Genomic DNA, 20,388 nt, shown 5'->3' on the forward strand with positions numbered 1-20,388 from the left:
CACCCTACAATATAAAACTAACTTTATTAACTCTAACAAGGCCTCAGTATAAATATGGCACAAGAGGTCATAAACCACAAAGTTTGACCTTAAGAGATTAGATATTTTCCCACTGATTCTTTTTATATAGAAAAGCAGCCTTTAACTTAACTGTTTCTGATAGAAGTTCATGGATTTCAGCATATTTATTTATTTATTTATTTATATTTGTGAAATTATAAATTTGGGCCTTAAAGTAGTTTATAAATTCAGATTAGATTTGAACAGGTTTATTTAAAAAAATATAATTCAAATAACTAAAGCAATTTTTTCATCCTTCTTACCAATTGAATTATGTATTGGGTTTAACAGTGCTTTTTTTTGGTAAGAAAAATGGTGCTGATCCTCCAGGGGAAAGTTGTTGAGCAAAAAAATAAAGTTGCACTGGGGACCAAAATGTGGTCGCAGCCCCTTTAATACCCGTGTATCCTGAGCGGGCTTCTGCTGGGAGCCAAGCTTCCCCAGGAAAAATAAATGCCAATAGGTGCTGGTACGCCTGAGGGGAATGCCATTCATTTACGGTATGTTGGGAAAATAGGGGTGTACTGTCACAAAAAAAGCACTGCCAGGACCAAAACTGACCCCTCCCTCAGAGCCAGGCATCCTCAGCACCCCCCCATTCCAATGCTCTCACCCGTCCCCCAGAGCCAGGCACCCCCAGCTTCCCCCCCCCCCCCAATTCCCCTCCTGCAGAGCCAGGCGCTGGAGGGACGGGTAAGGTCATCCTGCTGGCTTCCTCGGCTCAGTATGTACAGGGAGGCAGCACATGGCCCAACTCCTGGCTCTCTGCGTCATGTGGGCCTGTGATCCGGTCCCACCCCAACTAGCATTGGGCCCAGGGGTAACTGTCTCTCTCTTCCCCCCCCCCCCCCCGCTACGCCTCTAGTGTTCATTGAGATCCCCAGCCCAGCTGAGCTGTCCACTGCTTTTCTGCCCCCCCCCCCTCCTCCCGCCCCCAGCCCAGCTGAGCCATGCACCATTTTTCCACTGGCACAGTCCAGCTGAGCCATGTGCTACTTTTCCGCCCCAGCAGTGGAGCCGCATTCTGCTGTTCAGCCCACCCTGCCGGCCCAGCTAAGCCGTGCACCCCAGCCGTGTCTGGGGGAAGTGACACCGCGCGAGTGCTCCAAGGGCCAGGGGCTGTGCTGGGGGAAGCAGCACAGCACGAGTGCTCACTAGAAGGTGCTGGTAGCCGTACTGGTGTGTACCATCACAAAAAGAGCTCTGGGGGTTAATATACACTTCATGTTTTCTGGGACTGCTTTCATTGTTGTTTTTGTCAGTGATTTTCTCCAAAAATAATCGGGTCTGCTTTGGTTTGGACAAATCACAACCCTAAAGGCCAGTTTAAAAGATCCCAATTAAACCTAGCACTTAAGCCTGATGCCTAGAATTTGTCAGGAGACAATACTCTCCCTGGTAGTATTCCCGAGAATAGATGGTTCAGTAAAACTCATGGGCTACGTAGCCTTTCACTTCAATCACTGTGTCAAATGCAGCATATTGTTAGTAACTGAAGTTTTGGCCTCTGCCATGTAAGAGCTCCTTAATCTGAACTGAGCTGTCAGATTCAGTTCAAGTCTTGGTATCACTGGCTGCCTTGATCATTTCACCCCATGTGAGGAACTGAAGGGAAGTAGAGAGAAGCTACCTGATCTGTGGCTACGGGGCTTTTGTAGCGAGGTCAGTCTGACTCCCACACAAACGACAATTAAATGCACCAGTGTTTTTCCTGAGACTGTGTTTTTCTTTTCAGGTGTAAATAATACTTGTGGAATAGATGCCATGAATCCATTGTCAAAAGACGACTTTACAGAATTTGGCAAATTATTAAAAGAAAAAATTACACAGTATGAAAAATCTCTACATTATGCCAGTTTTTTGGAAGCATTAGTTCGAGACGTATGTATTTCATGTAAGTCTTTACTTCATGTGTCAGATTTCCTAGCGCATTCCGTAGAGGGCAAAAGTAGCAAGCATATTAATCAAATAAATCTGAGTTGAAATTTATGCAGTCCTACATTAAATGATGCATGATACCCCTCCTGGAGATGTTTTTGACTAGTACCTTACTGGGAATCACTACCTGCATGCTCTTCATCTTTTAATGCAGGTGGTGTTTCCTCTACATGACTGATCTTCACTGCATGGTGCTGTCAGGTCAGGATAGCTCACTTAAACATACAGACAAACTTTGTATGATCTAAATCTTGCACAACCCAGCAGAATCTCTGCTCAAGAAGAGGAAAAGGCTCCCCAATTTATGTAATTCTAAATAGCTCAGTAGGGGAATGAGATACAAAATTGAGTTCATGCAACACTGGGAGATTAAAAGTGCTTTAAGTGTTTAATTACAAAAGAGAACTTACCTGTTGAAATGAAACTGCAGTTGACTTGTTTTCACTGCTTTGGCTGGCTGAGGTATTTGGTGCATAATTTTGTTTTGAGGTTTTCCTTTTTCCTGTGCTTGTATGCTAAGTCCTTTAGCATAGTGGCAATTTGATATTGTGGCTGGTGCCACATAAATACATTGTGGATGGTTGGCCTAATGATATTGAACTGTTAGACTGGAGTCCAAATCCTCTAACATGGACTGTCAAATTGCATTCAATGCATGTAACATCCCCCTCCTCCAGAAGCCTTCACAACACACATTTTAGGCAAAGCATTTAAGTTTTAGGCCCAAATAGTTGACCATATTACAAATCTAGCAGCTTATCATAGAGTTTTAGGGCCAGAAGAGGCCACCACACAACTTTTAGTCTGACCTTCTGTTTGTAATGGGGCACCAGAACCTAAAAGCTGTACTGAAAAACCAAAATTAGACCAGCTTTAAAAATTAGACTAGGAGACTAATGTGCCACAGAAAATAAATAGGTGGTGCAGTTGCACTAGGGGGTGAGGTCCCCACAATGGAAGAAAAATGATTGGGATATACCCAGATGATCCTGGGAAGTGACCAGACCTCCAGGTCACTGCCAGTCTGACCTGGAGGAAAATTCTTTTCTGACTGCATATGAGCAAGACCGTGAACATGTGAGCAAGAGCCAGCTAGTCACGTGAGCGAGAATTCTTAGTGCCAGCTGAGACATGGCTGCATTTGCCCACTGTCCCATCCTTAGCCATGGCTATTCCTGATGATCCAGAGGAAGATTTAAAAAGTGTGTGGGGGGGGTGATGACCAGTTGCTGACCCATGCTGGAGGTGGGCTGAAACCTTGTAGCAAAGCTTTAGAAATGTAAGTTACAAGTGGGTTCAAATGTTGGCCTCCTAAATGTATCATTAAATTGACCCTCTGCTGCTGCTCATCACACAAGTTATCAAGGGGATGTGAAATCTGACCTAGACTGATGCTGAGAACCATCATTGCCCTGCATGTATTCCATCATTAACAAGTATTTTGGCTCCAATTGAAGGGGTAAACTGCCAGATATAAATCTCCACTGACTGGATTTTAGAGGATTCATTGACTATTTAAAGACTTTCTGAAAACAATAGTGGTAGAAGTCTAATTTTCTTCCTCTCTGTAGTGGAAGTGGATGATTTGAAAAAGATCACAAATTCTTTGACAGTGCTATGCAGTGAAAAACAGAAACAAGAAAAGGTAAGACTTGCATCTCTTTCTATATTGTCTTTCCATAACTTGCATGATACCAATATTCACCAAGATGTGCACTTTTTATAAATCTAAAGGGTTCTAGGTTTTTCAGATGTGCTTTTGACTTAAGATTTATTATCAAGAAACAGTTGAAATGGAAATGCTTGATTCAGGATATTGTCTCCCAGCTAAATTTGGGAATGTTCCATAAACTTAAAACAAATGTACTCATGTAAAATAAGCACCATTTTGTCAGTAATATTTAACTTACTCCCCTCCCCCGTCTCTGTACTGATTTTTTTTTTTTTTTGCGCCACTCTTCTGGAGTAGAAATAGAATAGGAGGTATCCAGTTGTTCTGGAAGGATAGGAAAAGCGCAGATATTTTAGAGCCAGAAAACTGGAATGATACATGTATTTATGGAAGCAATTTAAGTCTTTGTCCTCAGCCTTTAATAAAGCTAAGCTAAATGTGATCAGGATGACTTAGTTGCAGAATATAGATCTAGATGTGTTAATGTACCTCTCTGGTGTGCCTTTCAACTCAAGTGAAAAAGGCACACAGTGAATTTGATACAATGTTATCACTAAATTGATGCTTTTTTTGATGATACGAATTGTGTAAAATGTGTTTTCGGTGCAAAAGTTACAGCATTAAAGTTGAGGGAATTGCAGTGTTAAATGCCAGTGGCACCAGAATGCTAAAAATCAGTTTTAAAAAAACAGCTAACTGAACATTTCAACTGGAAACCCTACTGCCCAGCAGAAGACAGCGATAAGATTGGTTTCAAAACTTGTACTTGGGAAAGAAACCAATTGCTTCTGTGCCTTCAAATACGAATAAGAGCTCTGCAAATGCACAACTCTGCTACTTTCCACCCCAAATCCATGGGTGATTAGAAACACTTTCTAGGCATGTTGAAGGAAACCATTTATTGCAAGGTCTCAAGTGCTTTAGTGGCAAGAGAACATAAGCACGGCCATAGTGGGTCAGACCAAAGGTCCATCTAACCCCGTGGTGTCCAACACGGTAGCCACAAGTGGCTGTTTGCCCAGTTGTGAGTGGCTACTGCTTCAGAACTGGTTGGACACCTGACGGTGGCCAGTGCCATGTGCTCCCAAGAGAATGAACGGGACAAGGAATCAAGGATCCGTTATCTGCCGCTCATTCCCAGCTTCTGGCAATCAGAGGCTAGGGACACCATCCTTCCCCATTCTGGCTAATAGCCATTGATAGACCCCGTCCTTCATGAATGTATTTGTTGATTTTTAAAACCTGTTAGTTTTAGCACTCAGAACATCTGCTGGCAAAGAATTTCACAGACTGACTGTATCTTCCTTTGTTTTAAATCTGCTGCCTATTAATTTTATTTGGTGGCCCCATGTCCTATCAGGAGTAAATAGCACCGGTCATGATTTTAAACACCTCAGTCATATCCTCCTTAGTTGTCTCTTCCAAGCTGAAAAGTCAATTTTATTAATTTCTCATATAGCAACTGTTCCCTATCCTGATATTTTTTTGTTGCCCTTTTGCGAACTTGTCCAATTCTAAGATACCTCTTATGAGATGGGACCATTATATCTGCCCACAGTATTCAAGATATGGACATACCAGGGATTTTCTGTTTTCCCTTTGTTAATGATTCCCAACATTGTTCGTTTTTTTGACTGCCACTCTAAATTGAGTGGATGGTTTCAGATCACGATACACAATGACTCCGATCTTTGAGTGATTGTAACTATCTTAGACTCCATCATTTTATATGTACAGTTGGGGTTATATTTTCCAACGTGCATTACTTTGCATTTATCAACCTTAGATTTCATCTGTCATTTCGTTGCCTAATCACCCAGTTTTGAGAGATCCTTTTGTAGCTCTTTGCAGTCTGCCTGGACTTAACTAATCTTGAGTAGTTTTGTATCCCCTGCAAATTTTGCCACCTCATGGTTTACCCTTTTCCAGATAATTTATGAATATGTTGAATAATACTGGTCCCCAACCAGACCTGTTGGGGGGACATCAGTATATATTGCTCTCTCCTGAAAACTGACCATTTATACCTACTGCTTGTCTTTTAACCAGTTACCAATCCATGAAAAGACCTTTCCTGTTATCCCATGACAACTTACTTTAACAAGGTCCCTCACCAAAGGCTCTTAAGCAAAGCTGTTCTGGAAATCTAAGTGTACTATAGCCACATGCTTGTTGAACCCCCCTTCCCCCCCCAAAGAATTCGAATACATTGGTGAGGCATGATTTCCCTTTAAAAAAACTGACTCCCCTCCCCTCTTCCAAAAATTGGTATTTATCTAAGTGTCTGACAGTTTTTCAATACTGTAATGTCAACCAGTTTGCCTGGTACTGAAGTCAGGCTTACAAAGCCTGCAGTTGCCAGGATCTCTTCTGGAGCCCTTTTTAAAACTTGGTGTTGTATTAGATGTCTTCCAGCCATTTGTTACAGAAGATGATTTAAAGAATAGTTTACAGACTAGGGATGTCAATGGTTAACTGGCAGGGGCTAGAGCAGCCCCCGCCAATCCTGGTTAGCAGGTTAAATATATTTAACCAGTTAACTAAAACAGATTTTACATCCATAGAAACAGATAAGAGTTAATAGTTTTGCAATTTCACATTAGAACTTAGTGAACACCACTTGGTCCTGGTGACTTGTTACTGTTTAGTTATCATTTTGTTCCTAAACCATCTCTAGTGACATTTCAGTCTGGGCTAGTTCCTCAGATTTGTCACCTAAAAAAGAATGGCTCAGGTTCTTGGAATCTCCCTCACATCCTCAGCCATGAAGACCAATTCAAAGAATTTGCTCAGTTTCTCCAAAATGGCCGTATCATTCTTGAGTGCTCCTTGAGCATCTAGAAGACCTACTGGTTGTTTAGCAGACCATATAATCTGTTCTATAGAGTGATACTGAACTAATTCTGCATTTCTAATAGAACTAGACTCTTACAACTTTCCCTATCCCTTTACAAAGCTGAGGAGAGGCCAAGTGCAAGTGTGGCTGAATGTAGTTAGGCTATTGTGCTTCTCTGTTAGTTTTATGAGTTTGGTAGTTGAGTTTCATCAGGAAGTTAAACTTGACAAAACCTCTCCAATTTCCGCATTAGGTGTTTCTCTGTGGTGTAGTTAACATCACTTTTATTAATCCTGCCATGCCTGACATCTTTGCCACATCCATTCACAAAGAACACACCAAATAGGTTGTTAATCCTGTGCAAGAAAAAGCTTGCTCCTTAATTCAGTAACTCATAGTGCAGCTCTTATGTCAATATTATAAAGTGATATTCCAAAGTTTTCAACACATCACTTGCAAGCGATTTTGAACTGAACTCGGGTTTGTGTTTTCTTTTAATATCAACCAAAGACTGTAATGCCCAAGCAGAAGAGTTTTTATCTTCACAGAGCCAGAAATTATATACATCCACTAAGGATTTTGTTAGTGCTTTGGTACTGTGGTGATGGGCAGCACTATACAACTCTAAAGATTCCCAACTGAATCAGTAACAGTATAAAACTGAATTTCTGTAACTTTGCACTTTCTTCTCCAGGAAAGTAAACTTTGGGCTGCAGACAACCAAACAGGTTTAGTGAAGTGTTTCAGTGTACGAGAGTACGTGCTGCTAGTGTGATTATGGGGGACGCAAGTGTGCTTGAAATAGAGTAGCTTTGCCATGAAGAGTTGTACTTGAACTGAAATTCAGTTGCCTTTAGGGGAAAATTCAACTGCAATAGTGCAAACAAATATTACATGATGGAAAGGGAACACTTTTGCAACTAACAGATCAGCAGTGCAGGGGAACTTACCTGTGCTGTATTTCAGTACCCAGACAGGAAACAGAGAGGATAGTCGGGGAAAATATCCTTCATATATTTACCATCTCTTCTAGGAAATTAGCATGTTCTATTGAATATTGACTCTGAAGTAAACCAAAGCTTTTTTTGGTCTTTCCTCAGCAAAGTAAAGCCAAAAAGAAGAAAAAAGGGGTTGTGCCTGGAGGTGGTTTAAAGGCCACTATGAAAGATGATCTGGCAGATTATGGAGGATATGATGGAGGCTATGTACAAGATTTTGAAGACTTCATGTGACATTTATCTTCCCTAGTGTTGTCTTTCTGTTGCCCATAAACCTTTAAACATGTAGCACAACTTCTTTTCCTTTAAATTCTGCCAAATGCTACAATTGAAAGTGCAGTATCTTTGTGCTGGTTATTTAACTCTTTGATAGGGTGGTGCTAAAGCATTGGGATACCTGTCCGTCAAGGGGTTAAAACGATGAAACTCGATTGCTATATAAATCACAGAAAAAATAAAATTCTAATAATGTTTTGAATTGTTGCTATCTGGTTTCATAGTAACAGAACCACTAAATTGGACATGGATTTCAAAAAAGCTGAAGTTGTATTCTTACCAGCACAGATTAGTAATACAGCCTTAACTGTACCTCCCTTGGATGATTTCTCTTATGAACAAAAGCAATTTGCTGCAAGGGCATGGTGTGCACTTATTAAAATTGCTTTGTCTGAGTTAGAGCTTGGTTTTTTTAAATAGATGGGGACTGCTACCTTCAAAGGATACTTGCACCTGAGAATTAATCACATGATAGCCACACCCATTCTTTCAAAGCTTGACATTTTAAAATAAAACTTACTTTGGTCAAAGTTCCTTATTGCATCTGAAAAATGACTTGTGATATCTTCAGTATAAGCAGTTAGTTTACATTTACTTGGATATTTCTACTAAAGCAGCTGTACAGGTTGGTTATTTTCTAGCAGTTAGCTGCCTGGTTAAGAGTCTGCAAACCAAATTTCTTTTGTTCTCCTAGGCTGTGATAGAACTTTCACAGGACTTTACCATCTTCTTTCATTTACAAAAACCTGCTTAGCAAACTGCAGCAGTTACTACAGTTGGGCAAATTGTTATGTTAACAATTAAGACATCTGCAATGTTTTATAAAGCAACTAATTTAATAAAATCACTATTGTGAGGACTTCAGAGCTTGTGTATTGGCAGTACTTTTTTAGTGCTAAACTAAGTTCCAGAATAGTGTTTCTGGGCCACATAGGTAAGCTTAAAAGAGGATTCTCTTGCATGTAAAGAGGGTGGGTTTAATTTTCCCAGTTCATTGCATAGCATGAGCAAAACATAAACCGAAGGCTGGTTACCAAGTAGTTATAGTGCAGTAAGGTAGCATTTATCCCCTTCAGGCTGGTTAAATGTCTGTTTTTACCTGATTTTTCACATGTTCCCTAAATAATCTCTCCTATTCCTGAGGTGGCTGTTGGCTCCACTGGGGGGTACTGCCAGAGCAGCTTGTCCCTACAGTAGGGATGTCCAGTTGCTTGGTGTAGCTTACTTAGTGGTTCAAATTGATAAAGTGTAAAATTGTTTCACTGTACTGCCAGCCTTTGGGCATTCAGCAGTGAGACCCAGGGTTTGGTAGCTGAATCTAGCACTTTGCACACCACAGGGCTGAAATTATTTTTAGTAAAAATAACACATAAGAGTTCATCCTTTGCTGCATGCAGCACACAATTTTGTTTAGGTTTTTAACATGGGGCTTTGGTGTGGACCCTTGGTGGGAGAGAACCAGCATTAAGAGTGCTCCCTTAACTATAAAGGGAGAAAAGCTGTTAGCACCTCCCACTAGCAGAGGTGTCACAGCTGACAAGACAGACTGAACAGGTAAATCACTGTCATCTCTCCTCATTCAAGTTCTGCATTACAGAGTTCCTGCTTAAAACTGGAATTCTGTTAAGGGCCAGACTTGTAGTCTAAAACTCTTTAATGGAATGTGTGATGGGCAGTCTGTAACTGGGGCCAGTGTGGGAATATTTAGTTTGTTTTAATAGCAGGGGAATGTGTGAAACCTCCCCAGAGGCGGCAACAGTGGCTCTAGCTAAGCCATCTTCTGGGAAACATGAGTGTGTTCAGCAGAGGACAGTGTCTGAGTTTTACATCCTTAGTGGGAATGTTACTGTTTCCAGGCTTCAGCCACCATTACCATTGCCAAAGCTGGTTGTGTCCTCTGACTTCAATAAAGTTAGCACCGGTTTGTCATACAAACACTGGATACTTCCTAACAACTTTACTAATTAAACCTCAATTTAAGCATGGAAGCAGTTGCAGAACACAAGACTTCATTGCTACTCCAAGGAAGCAATTCTTAGCTAAGGGGGAGCAAGGAACTCCTGAAACAACCCTTCCTTCATCTTAGCGGAGGCTCCACTCTTTAGATCTAGTGCAAGAGTGAGACAAAGCAGCCTACTGCATGAGAAAGGGTTACTTGGTCTCTTCCTCTCAGCTCCCCTATACACCAGTTAAGAATGAACCTTCCATCAGGAAACACTTAAGCAGCCTGTTGAAAGACACTCAGAAATAAACAGTTTGGTATTGAACAGCTGGGAATGCCACTGACCATACTGTAGACATGACTTGGCAGAAGATTTCAGGGGAAAATGTCTTAAGTATTATTTGCTAGCTGTCTTTGGAACTCTTCAGAAAACTGGAAATAGTCCTCTCTCCCCCCCCCCCCCCTTTTCCAAACACTTCTGGGTAAGTGTGCCTTAAACAGCTGGTGCACATGAAAAATGACCTCCTCCCCCAACCTCAAGGCATCAGTGATTTACTTTTGCAGCAAGACAAAATTAGGAACTAATATTTAAGCAAGAGTTTTCTAAAATGCATAGAGCTGGAAAGAGGTTTATTCCCAACCAGCCAGTATCTATGTTAGAGGTGAAGATTTTATAATACAAATATAACAGCAAACAAAAGTATATGGAGAACATTAAGACACTTTGCTAAAACTTGATTTTGACTGTGCACAATACAAACTCACTTTCATGTAACAAATTCTGTTTCTCACTGGTGCAAAAAGGTACTCTAAAAGCAAAGACCAATATCTGAAGTCTGTTAAATAGAAAGCTGATTGTTAATGCAGAGGTACTCCAGTCTTGTCACAGACTTACAATATTCCTCTAAATCTTACATCAGGGCAGGTTAAAATAATCTCTCACTTGCATAAAGTGCTAGAGAGGAGTATCCTAAGAAACCAGGTTCCTCTGAGGATTTTGAGAAAATAGACTTTGTAATATGTTTTAAATATTCTACCAGCATTCGTGGTCTGCTGTGAACAGAAATACTTCATCTGATACTCAGTTAAGTTATTGTACGTAGCACACCCATTACTTGTGCAGCAGTGGTCAGTTTTTTGCTTTTAAGGAGGGTGCTGAAGTGACCTAGCTCCCTGAATTAGCCAAGAGAGCCATTTTAGGAAAAGGCCTAGCTGAAATCCCACTTGGGTAGTCAGAACAGAATCTCCTAGGCCCACGAGGCTGTCACAAATTTGTTTTAACTCTGATTTGAATATCTAAAACTACTTTGAGTCTGCATTTGAGGGAAGATCAAAACAGTGCTGGACTTTCATCTACTGCAACCATTTTTTAAAAGGCATCTAGCCGCGTACACCATGTTAAACAAGACCAGGCACTGGAGTAGAGAAAGTACAGGGAGGGTTTTTAAATCAGAGCACAAGCCACAGGACTTGCTCTTATCTGAACTAGAATCTTCATGTCATTGAGACTGGAATCTAATTTGCCAGCATATCATTTAGACAGCAGCCAGTCTGCGCATCCTTCAAAAGCATATTTACCACATCACAGAACTTGTTATCATAAGCCAATTTGTAGTACATGTAGATGTCTTCACAGTAGGTTAGTAATGTCTTCAGATTTTTCAGAGCAGTCTCAGTAGGCTGGTGCTGTTTGAACCTGAAACAGAATTGTGTGTTACACCAAAGGGGGGGGAAGGGGAAGCTTACACATAAGATTGGCAAGATTGAAGGATGTCATATGAGATGGGAAGAATTTCCAGTATCTCAGAAAAGAAACCAAAACAAACCCCACCGCCTGTGGGACAGAGGCGCTTGTTCTGGGGCTGGGGAATACAGTTCTTGGAAAGGATTTATGTTTTGCTTCTCCACACTAGGGGTATAAAATTCCATTTAAATAGTTAACTGGGTTTTGGTGGGCTGGAGCGGCCCACCCGCTGAAGCACCTGGCCTGATCGTGAGGCTCTCGCCATGCTAATAAACCGCTCCTCTCACCTCTCTGGCCGTAAAGCTGAACTTCAGAAAATAAACAGTAGAGGTTAGATGATTTTCACACAATCACCCAGAGTCTCTGGCAGAGCTGACAAGCAGAATCCAAGGCTACGTCTACACTGCATATTTGTTGCACAAGAAGATATGCAAATGAGTCGCATGGATGAATATCACCGTGCCTCATTTGCATACGTAATGAGCTGCCATTTTTTTCAGAGGGGGCTTTTGTGCAAGAAGGAGCTGTCTACACTGCTCCTTGTGCAAAACCCCCCTCTTGCACAGGAGCCGTTCTGCTGCTTATTTTCCTGCGCAAGAGGGAGCAGTGTAGACAGCTTCTTGTGCAAAAATGGTGGCTCATTTGCATATCTTCTTGCGCAACAATGCGCAGTGTAGATGTAGCCCAAGTGTTTGACAACCTGTGCTTGTCTCTTGGATTCTCCTTGCCAGACTGACTGACCTGCACAAAATGCCACAAAGCAGTTCTCACAGCACCTCTGGCTAGTTATGATTGTACAGAGGAGCTACAGCTTGGGCCGGAGTCTGCCAACCTGCACATAAGGTCAATGAGGCGGTACAAGGCCGAAGATCTGAGCTGGGTACAGGAGATGATGGAACTATATTTAATTTGATGACCGTTCAGTATTTTCTCCTTTTGACTATGCCAGGGAAGACGTAGCTGCTAATTTCTTACAGTTTTGTGAGGTCAATTAAAGAAAGAAGAACAATGTTACTAGTTTCATTCAGGAAATATACAATTTATCTCAACAAAAACTATTTTTGTATGTGTAAAAACACATGATCTATGTTAGGAACTGTCTTTAAGCATTGATGAATTAATAAATTGTGCCCATATTCACACTAACCTGCAAATAGCACAATGACTGATACCGTGCATCTACTATCCGGAGAGAAGATCATGCTGCAGAACAGAACTTGCCAACAAGAGGCTCTCTAAGCCACTCATTCGGGATCCTCAATTTACCCTGAAACGTTCCCAGATCTCCCTTCACCCTGGCTCTTGGCAAGGAGGGCATAACAAATGGTATCTCAGCGGTGAACCGAGCACTGCTGCTGTTAGAAGGGAGGGACAGGCGACTTCATAGGCTATCAGAAGATTTACCCGGCAATGCTCAGGTCCTGAACTCAGTTTTTGTTTTTTGGAAAATAAAATGAACGTGTCCATGCTACATTTCAACCCTTGCTCTGGGGTGGGGCTGGCGTTCAGTCTGCAGGCTGCCCAGGGCCAGAGGACCACCCCCACCTCTCTCACCGCAGCAGCTTGGGCTCAGGTTCATCCGCCCACTGTGCTTCCCAGTGAGAGTGAGAAACGCAGCAAACGACTCACTTTCCCTCCCTGACAAAGGGGAACAGGCGGCAATGGTCCAGTATGAATGTGGGAAGGAGGCTTCAGCCCCTGCCCTCTCTAAAGGCCACCTAGGGGTGGGAGGCTCAGAGGTGGGGCACAGGGCACCCCCAGCCAGCCCCTGCCACCTGCCTGGCGATTCTCTCTTTTCTGTATGGTTTGTGAGAAGCAATCCCATTCCAGGCACATCCCATTGTCCTGCCACACCCAAGCCCTCGCGGTGCTGTTAGTTCTGAGGAAGCTGCATACCAATTTTGGTGGGCCTAGTTCATCCCGTTAACAGATGGACACTCACAGCCAAACGCCTCTCAAATAGATAGGAATCTAATTGTAGATTCCTGAGGGCCAACCTCATGGTCTCCTGAACATGCTTAAGAGGGGGGCTCTGGGGCAAGAGTTCCAAATCTGCACTGCTCTCCCCACGCAGTGGACTGTGCTGACACCAAGGCAGAGAACGGATACGCTATAAGCAAATCCGAGTAACACCACACACTGAAGTCCTTGCCAGCAAACCGAAAAGCACAGCTACTCTCTGCTGCAGGAATACTCACTTCTTTGCAATCTCCTCAAACACGCTAGATTTGAGTAACCTTTGATGCTTAAATTCTTCCAGGTAATTGAAGTCACCCTTAATAATCACTTGTTGATACAGAACTTCAGCCCAGTCTGGAACAAAGTTGTAAGCCTCAGCCACAATCGCAGCCTAGAAGGAGAACATGCCAGAATTACACACAAGGATGAGCCACTCTCTGGTTTCACCGATGAAGCTTTCAGCCACGGACTTTGTCTGCTCCTGTCTGCATTTGGGCCGCTCTCAAGCATTTCCACTGCAGGCTGCCACGGCCTCTGTGGCTCAGCTCTTTGTGCCGGTGTCTCGAGGCCAGTCTCGAGGAGGAATGCCAGGGTCACTGGCGCTACAGACAAACCAGCACCCTGTGCAATGGGGATTAAGCATGATGGAGAGAGAAGAGAAACTGGAAAATGAGGCGGGGATGGGGGGAATTCAAAGCCAGACGATTCTGCTTATTGGAGTGAATGGGAATTTGGAGCCAATCGGGACAGGAGAGAAAGGAGAAGGCAGGAACTCAGATGACTAACGTAAAAATATGGAGTGGCAGGTCCCTCTGACATTTCTTTAAAAAGTGGCAAGAGCTTGACAGAAAGGCCAAGAAACGGCACAGGAGGGGTGTCTGGACAGTCAATGCAAAGGTCCAAAGCCACACAACTGGAGAACATATGTTGCCTGGAGAATTCATCTCCATGAAAACCAAAGAGGCTGGAATATTCTCGCACCCACTCGCTAGAGGAGGGAGGTTCCAGCTCTGCTGTGGAAGGGGTTTCGTTCTCTTACAAAGTCTCTGTTTCTGTCGGAGGGGGTTGCCTTGAGTGAATGACAGAAGCAGAGAAGGAAAATGCCTTTCCCACTGGCTTCCCACACTGCTAGGGCTGCCTCTAACATGGTCGTGGCCACTGCTATGTGGCTTTACTCTCCAACACGTTTCCCACTTGAAACCCTGGGAGCGACGTTTCACCTTGTGGGCCGGGCGGGATGGCTGCAGCACCGCTTTACCTGGTAGAATCTGGGCAGGGACATGATGCAATCCATCAGGTTCTGTCTGCTCAGGTTAATCAGCATCGTGCTCTGATTGGTGTTCAGAAAATGTAGCTGGAGGGTTACCAGCTTTGTCAACCGGTTGCAGCGTAAAGACTGGCGGACACAGGAGTCCTAGTTAGAGTCAAACAAGAAAAGCAAAAGCCAAGTGACATTTCTACAGGGAAGCAGGAGCACCTAGTTCCAGCGTCTGGTCTGGAGGGGTCAGGTCTACGTTCGTATTCACTGCAGTTTCTTTGATTAATTGGTTTCAATGCTTGTATATATATGAAGCCCCACTCAGCAACTCACTTTTATAGTAATCAGTGGGGGCCCGTCTGTAGTCACACCTTGAATACTGTTCTCTCTTCCCTCACTCCTAGATTTAAACTGTTAGCTCAACGGCTTCCCTCCTTCCCGTGAGATTAAGGGTTCTAAATGTAATCCCAGATACTAAAAGTTGAGCAATAAATGACTCATTCAGTGGCTATGTGGATAAGCAGGCTCAGGTATTACGCTCTGGCAGAGGGATTTTCTTGCCCTTGCACTGCAGCATGGCACATCGTTTGTGGCTGCTTCAAAAGCACCTTGTCCTCCCCAACCAGGCTGGGCCCTGCCTGCTGGTCAGCCATAACCCGTCTGTAGGGCCCTGCCGAATTCACGGACCACTATGGCGGGGTGGGGAACCTCTGGCCCACAGGTCGGATCTGCCCACCAAACAAGTTAACCCGGCCCTCGGGGTCCACCAGCTGTGAAACGCTGGGGGGGGAGGTCCTGAGGGCAGCTTTAAAACCTCCCCCCCCAGCCTGTCCAGCAGTGAGGCCAGATACTTCCAGTTCCTCTCCAGCGCATGGGAGAGGTGCGTGGGCGGGAGGGAGGGAGGGAGGGAAAAGCTCCACATGCTGGAGCTCTGTAGCATTTCTGCGAGGCAGCAGCAAAAAAAGGCTGAAGCTGCTTTCCAGGCTCCCAGCAAAACCCCTTTTGCCATGAGCAGGCGTGCGGGACGAGAGGAGGGGACGGGTGGGGGATCTGTCCTGGAGTGGGAGGGAAGGAAGGCCCCCGAACCGCTACCCTCATGGGGTCCTTATCAGGAAGAAGGGGAGGTCACAGTGGGGCCACCCCCTTCCCTGAACAGGCTGCTGCAGGGAACAGCGTCTGGCAGACTGGAGCCACACGCTGCCGCCTGAACAGCTAAGGAGGCCACTGGGACTGGAGGGGAGGGAGCAGAAAACCACGGGGGGCCTTTAGGGAGGAAGGGGGGACACAGCCGGGCAAGCTCCTGACCCCTTCTCAGCGTTTGTCTGTGCAAATCAGCAAGCTGCAAGAGTAAATGAGGGTCAGGTGCTCCCGCCACCCCCAGAGCCGTTTGCAGGGGAGGGACTGGTCCTGTCCTCCTGACCAGTCAGAGGTAGGGAGCCTCTTTGATGGGGATTCCTAGGAACAAGCCGACACGTTCTTCTGTGGCTGTGAAATTGGTAGGGCCCTACCCATCTCTAATCCTTACTTGGCCAACAAACTACAAATTCCATCTCAAGTTACCTTGGAATAACTTTCCGCAGCATCAATGAAGAGCGTCAGAGCTTTCATCAACAGCTTCTTTAAGTTCGGCACGTCTCTGAGACAGTCGTCTGGAACAGGAAAGGCACTTTAATGCGAGCACCCAAGGCATTCACAGCTGCAGCCGCAGAATCGATGCAACAAACACTTTTGTAACTCGGATGTGACCCTTTCTGTCTAAAGACATGCCAGAAGACAGCCACATGCCAGAATACCATGGAAAGCATCTCATGCGCTAACTGCACCAAGCTTAAGCAATGCTGCTCTGCTGGGTGCAGAACAAAACTCTGAGCAAGAATTCAATCAGGAGTTTTAATGGTGATTTGAAGACAAATACAAAAGAGTCACCTGTGCTGACGGCCCTCAACAGATCAGAAAACAACAACAACAACGAAAGGTCCTACAGCACCTTAGAGACTGGCAGAAAAATACAGGTGGTCTCTGAGGTGCTATAGGACCATGCATTGTTTTTTATGTTCTTTTAGTTACAGACCAACTCGGCTGCCCCTCTGACTTCTCAACAAACCAGGGAAGGAAAACACTCGGCAGCACTCAAATGTTTTAGTTTCCTTCGCATCACTGGGTCTTCTTTCACAGCAACACTCCTACGTGCTCCATTCACTCTGACAGCGGGGCTGCATGCCCACGAAGTGGCGGCTGGTTAAAATACACACTATTATACCCAGAAAGGTAGAAAATACTTGGAAAACTGCCAAATGTCCTGGGACGCACTTGCTTAGGGGGCTTCCTGGGGTGTCCCACCAGCACAAAACCCAGGAACACCACAACTTTCTGGAAGGGAAGAGCAAGCAAATAATACTTTTGAGCCCGGCCAGAGGAACCACTTAGCGCATCCTGCTGATGTGAATGGACTTTTCTATTTTTATTTGTGCAAATTAACAGGAAAGGCGAGTGGAACCAGCCATAGCTCATTTGAACAACATTGCCTCTGACAGGAAGAAACGCCTTGCATTTTACCACAGTCTTTTAAAGCAAGTGAGTTTTTGATTACCCACAGCAATGCAACACGCGTATACAAGAAGCTCTATTCAAACACACTTAGTCTAGGTCCCGTAATTCCTACTTACCCCACGGCTGAGATTCAATGAGCTTAAGCTGTATACAGGCAGCAGCCTCATGATTCTCTCCAATTTCTCGACACATGCTAAAGCACAGGGCAGTCATGTTGTGCTTCTCACTGTCCCCCGGCCGGCAGCGCTTTATGTAATCTAGCAGAGCTGTCTTCAGCGTTCCACTCTGGTTATGAGACAGGGCATCAGAACAGGCTTTCAAAAAGTTGTGGTTTTGGGTTTTATTAGAGAACTTGCAAGCAAAATCAAAGCCAGGCCAATGTTCAAAAAAAATCGTCACCATGCCACCTTATGTTTCCCCTCTACATTTCAACACATAATGGCAATATGATTGAAGTACCACTGAGGATAGGAGACTCCTCATTATACTTAACAGAATTGATAACATCCGGGAAGTAAGAGCTTCCAATGGTTTTGGACCTTTCGGTTGACCCAAGTTGAGAGAAATAGCTGTTTTCCTTCCCTCCTGTGCTGATTCTGATTGTGACTGTGTCTAAGACACCATGAAACAATCTAGGCCAGTGGTCCCCAACCTTTTAGGGCTGCTGGGTACCTGGGGGTGGGGCCACTCGTGCCGGGCACCCAGGGGTGGGGCCGCGCACGCGCCCAGGGATGGGGCCACCCATACACCGCATGCCCAGTGCCAGCGCCACCCATGCACCACACTCCCGGGGCCGGCGCCTCTCCTGTGCTGTGTGCCCAGTGGCACAGCAGCTCATATGCTACGCTCCCAGAGGCTGGCACCACCCATGTGCCACGTGCCCAGGGGCGGGGCTGGCCCCAATCACTCACGGGCGCACAGAAATGGCCCGGCAGGTGCCATGGCGCCCGCAGGCACTGCATTGGGGACCACTGATCTAGGCTGTTAAAGTATCCATATGCGTCTCTTTATAATTATATGCAAGAAAGAAGAAAACATGGTGAAGTGCTTCCTACACTGCGATTTGTATTCCTCAGCCATATGAATATCTTCGCTTTGTAGAGTGAGGTTTTAATCCCAATACTCATAAATTATTAAACTTCCCAGACAACTCAGCTGGCAGTGAAGGTACTGGTCTCTACAACACACACTCTTCAGTTAGTGGGTTCTTTTCTTTTTGGTACCTACCGGGTCTAACTTTTTTCTCATGAGTACTTCAAAGTAATGTTTCTCGTGTAGCAGGTCAAATACATACGTCATTTCATTATATCGTCCAATACCAGTAAGAAGCCGGACCTTTAGAGACAACAGCATAAAGATCAGTGGAAGGTGAAGAATCTCTCATAAAGGGTAGCCATGTATATTAGGATTAGTTTGTTCCTTTTTTGAAAAAAAATTTTTTTTTTTTTACGAAAGGCAAAATGATCAACAGCCCAAACATCCAGCCCTCCACAAAGAAAGCTTTCCATCAAATGCAATCCATGCAGGCGTTTCCCAGTCCCTCATAATTCCCACTTGAAATGATGTCTCGTGTCGTTAAGTAGGTATGTCTCAAGTCTGGTGAGGCCTTTTCTTCGCAGCACCAGAAGATGCAGGTTAGCTTGTTAATACGAATCAGTGCATTTCACCAGAAAATGTCTGAAATGCATTGAAGTCCCCAAACCAAGATACTGCATTGCTCTCCATCCCTGCCTTCTCCCTCACAAACTCCTCTCATGGACTCGCTGTGACGTGGAACCTGGCCAGTAGCAGCTCTGATTATCAGGCCACAAAATACATATCACAAAGGTGACAACTTTTGGTCTCTATAGATGTGGGCAGGGAAAACACCAGTGAACTAGAGGTGAAGGTTTTGTATTTTAATTGCAATTCCACGAACCATCTCGTTCACAGACTCATTTGCTTTGCTACCATTCGTATGGCGCTGTTTAGAGAGTTTGGTTGGTACATACGACGATGGACACTTACCACAAGACCATACTCCTCACTGGGTGCCAAGTGTTCCTCGGTGAGCAGTCGGGCAGTTTGCAGGACTCTACTAATTCCTTCCATGTGACATGTCAGGCTAAAGCATTTATGGGCCAAAATCAGCAGCTCTGTAGCTGAGAACGAGAAAACGTGAGTGGTTCCATTAAAAGCTGAGGAAAGTAAGTCATTGCATCTCTACTGAACACGGTGACAACTTCTCATTTTTCAAGTTAAAAGCTCTAGAAGTGAACTGGAGGCAGCTGGCTCTTTAAAGCTTCCGTAACTACTCACATTCGGTCCAGTTTTCCAGTTGGTCCTAGAATCTGCTCCTTCGGATTATTCTCTGCAAGGTGCATACAATCCTTACAAGGAAAGAAGGCCGCTCGACAACTGCACAGCGTAAAGACCAGATGCCACCAGGCCAGGTCGGTTCACAATGGGAAAAGGTTAGTGCGATACAGGTCTACCCCACCCCAAGGATGAAAGGGTTAATGTGGGCCTGACTGGCCAAATAACACCACCTGGTTACACGTGGGGGATGGCCAAGGCTCAATTAAAGACAAGTCGCAAAGAGGAAAGCGTTTGAAGACAGGAAACGCAGAGCAGGAGGTGACTAGTGAGAGCAGGAATTAACTGGAGTCTCTCTCTAAGCAGCAGAGAAGGGACCCGAAGAGAGAGAAAGGAGCAGGGTAAACCACGCTGGGGTGATAACTGTCATACAAAAGGGCAAGACCTGGGCCTACAGAGAAAAAAACTGGAGAGGAGCTTCAGGATGGGATCGGGCCCGGGGGTGAAGGAGATTCCTGAGCGGAGGCCGACAGCCTGGAGATAGACTGGAGTGGAGGATCCAGGAGAAGGACCAGGCTCCCAAGAGGCAAGAGTCAGCATTCTGTAGAAGAATGGAGAGATGGGGGAAGAACCCAGGACGGATTAAAAATTTAAGCGCAAGGGAGGGGGGGGGAAGAAGCTGCTTCCATTATAGTTTGTGTTTCACTTCTGAGTTCGGTGAGGAGACTCCAGAGAAGCCACGGGGCTCCTGCTCTGAGTGGAACAGAAGAGGAGGCCCGGGGGAACAGGAGACGTTCTCTCAATCACGTGTCAAGTGGGACACTGATACTGCAGAAGGGAGAGACTGTGAAGTGACACAG

General features: G+C 44.7%; 2 protein-coding genes across 4 annotated transcripts in view; one reads left to right on the forward strand and one right to left on the reverse strand.

Moving 5' to 3' along the window:
- Window positions 1-20,388, forward strand: part of EIF3J (eukaryotic translation initiation factor 3 subunit J) — a 45,447-nt gene that overhangs the window by 12,002 nt on the left and 13,057 nt on the right. Inside the window, exons 6-8 of one of the 2 annotated variants that reach the window (XM_075896798.1) lie at window positions 1,796-1,954; window positions 3,570-3,643; window positions 7,607-8,644. In XM_075896798.1, coding sequence (XP_075752913.1) covers window positions 1,796-1,954; window positions 3,570-3,643; window positions 7,607-7,738 — 365 coding nt within the window. In that variant the 3' untranslated portion in view covers window positions 7,739-8,644. Of the gene's footprint in view, window positions 1-1,795; window positions 1,955-3,569; window positions 3,644-7,606; window positions 8,645-20,388 lie in introns of those variants that run through there. The other variant, XM_075896799.1, reaches the window with a different exon arrangement.
- Window positions 10,336-20,388, reverse strand: part of SPG11 (SPG11 vesicle trafficking associated, spatacsin) — a 68,965-nt gene continuing 58,912 nt past the window's right edge. For both annotated transcript variants that reach the window (XM_075896796.1, XM_075896795.1), the window contains exons 34-40: window positions 19,241-19,374; window positions 18,461-18,568; window positions 17,350-17,518; window positions 16,244-16,332; window positions 14,684-14,839; window positions 13,665-13,816; window positions 10,336-11,418 (exon numbers count right to left, since the gene is read on the reverse strand). In XM_075896796.1, the coding sequence (XP_075752911.1) occupies window positions 11,238-11,418; window positions 13,665-13,816; window positions 14,684-14,839; window positions 16,244-16,332; window positions 17,350-17,518; window positions 18,461-18,568; window positions 19,241-19,374 (989 nt within the window). In that variant the 3' untranslated portion in view covers window positions 10,336-11,237. The remainder of the gene's footprint in view (window positions 11,419-13,664; window positions 13,817-14,683; window positions 14,840-16,243; window positions 16,333-17,349; window positions 17,519-18,460; window positions 18,569-19,240; window positions 19,375-20,388) is intronic.

This window comes from Pelodiscus sinensis, chromosome 14 (genome assembly GCF_049634645.1).
Source record: "Pelodiscus sinensis isolate JC-2024 chromosome 14, ASM4963464v1, whole genome shotgun sequence".
In the NCBI taxonomy this organism is placed as follows: Eukaryota; Metazoa; Chordata; order Testudines; family Trionychidae; genus Pelodiscus; species Pelodiscus sinensis.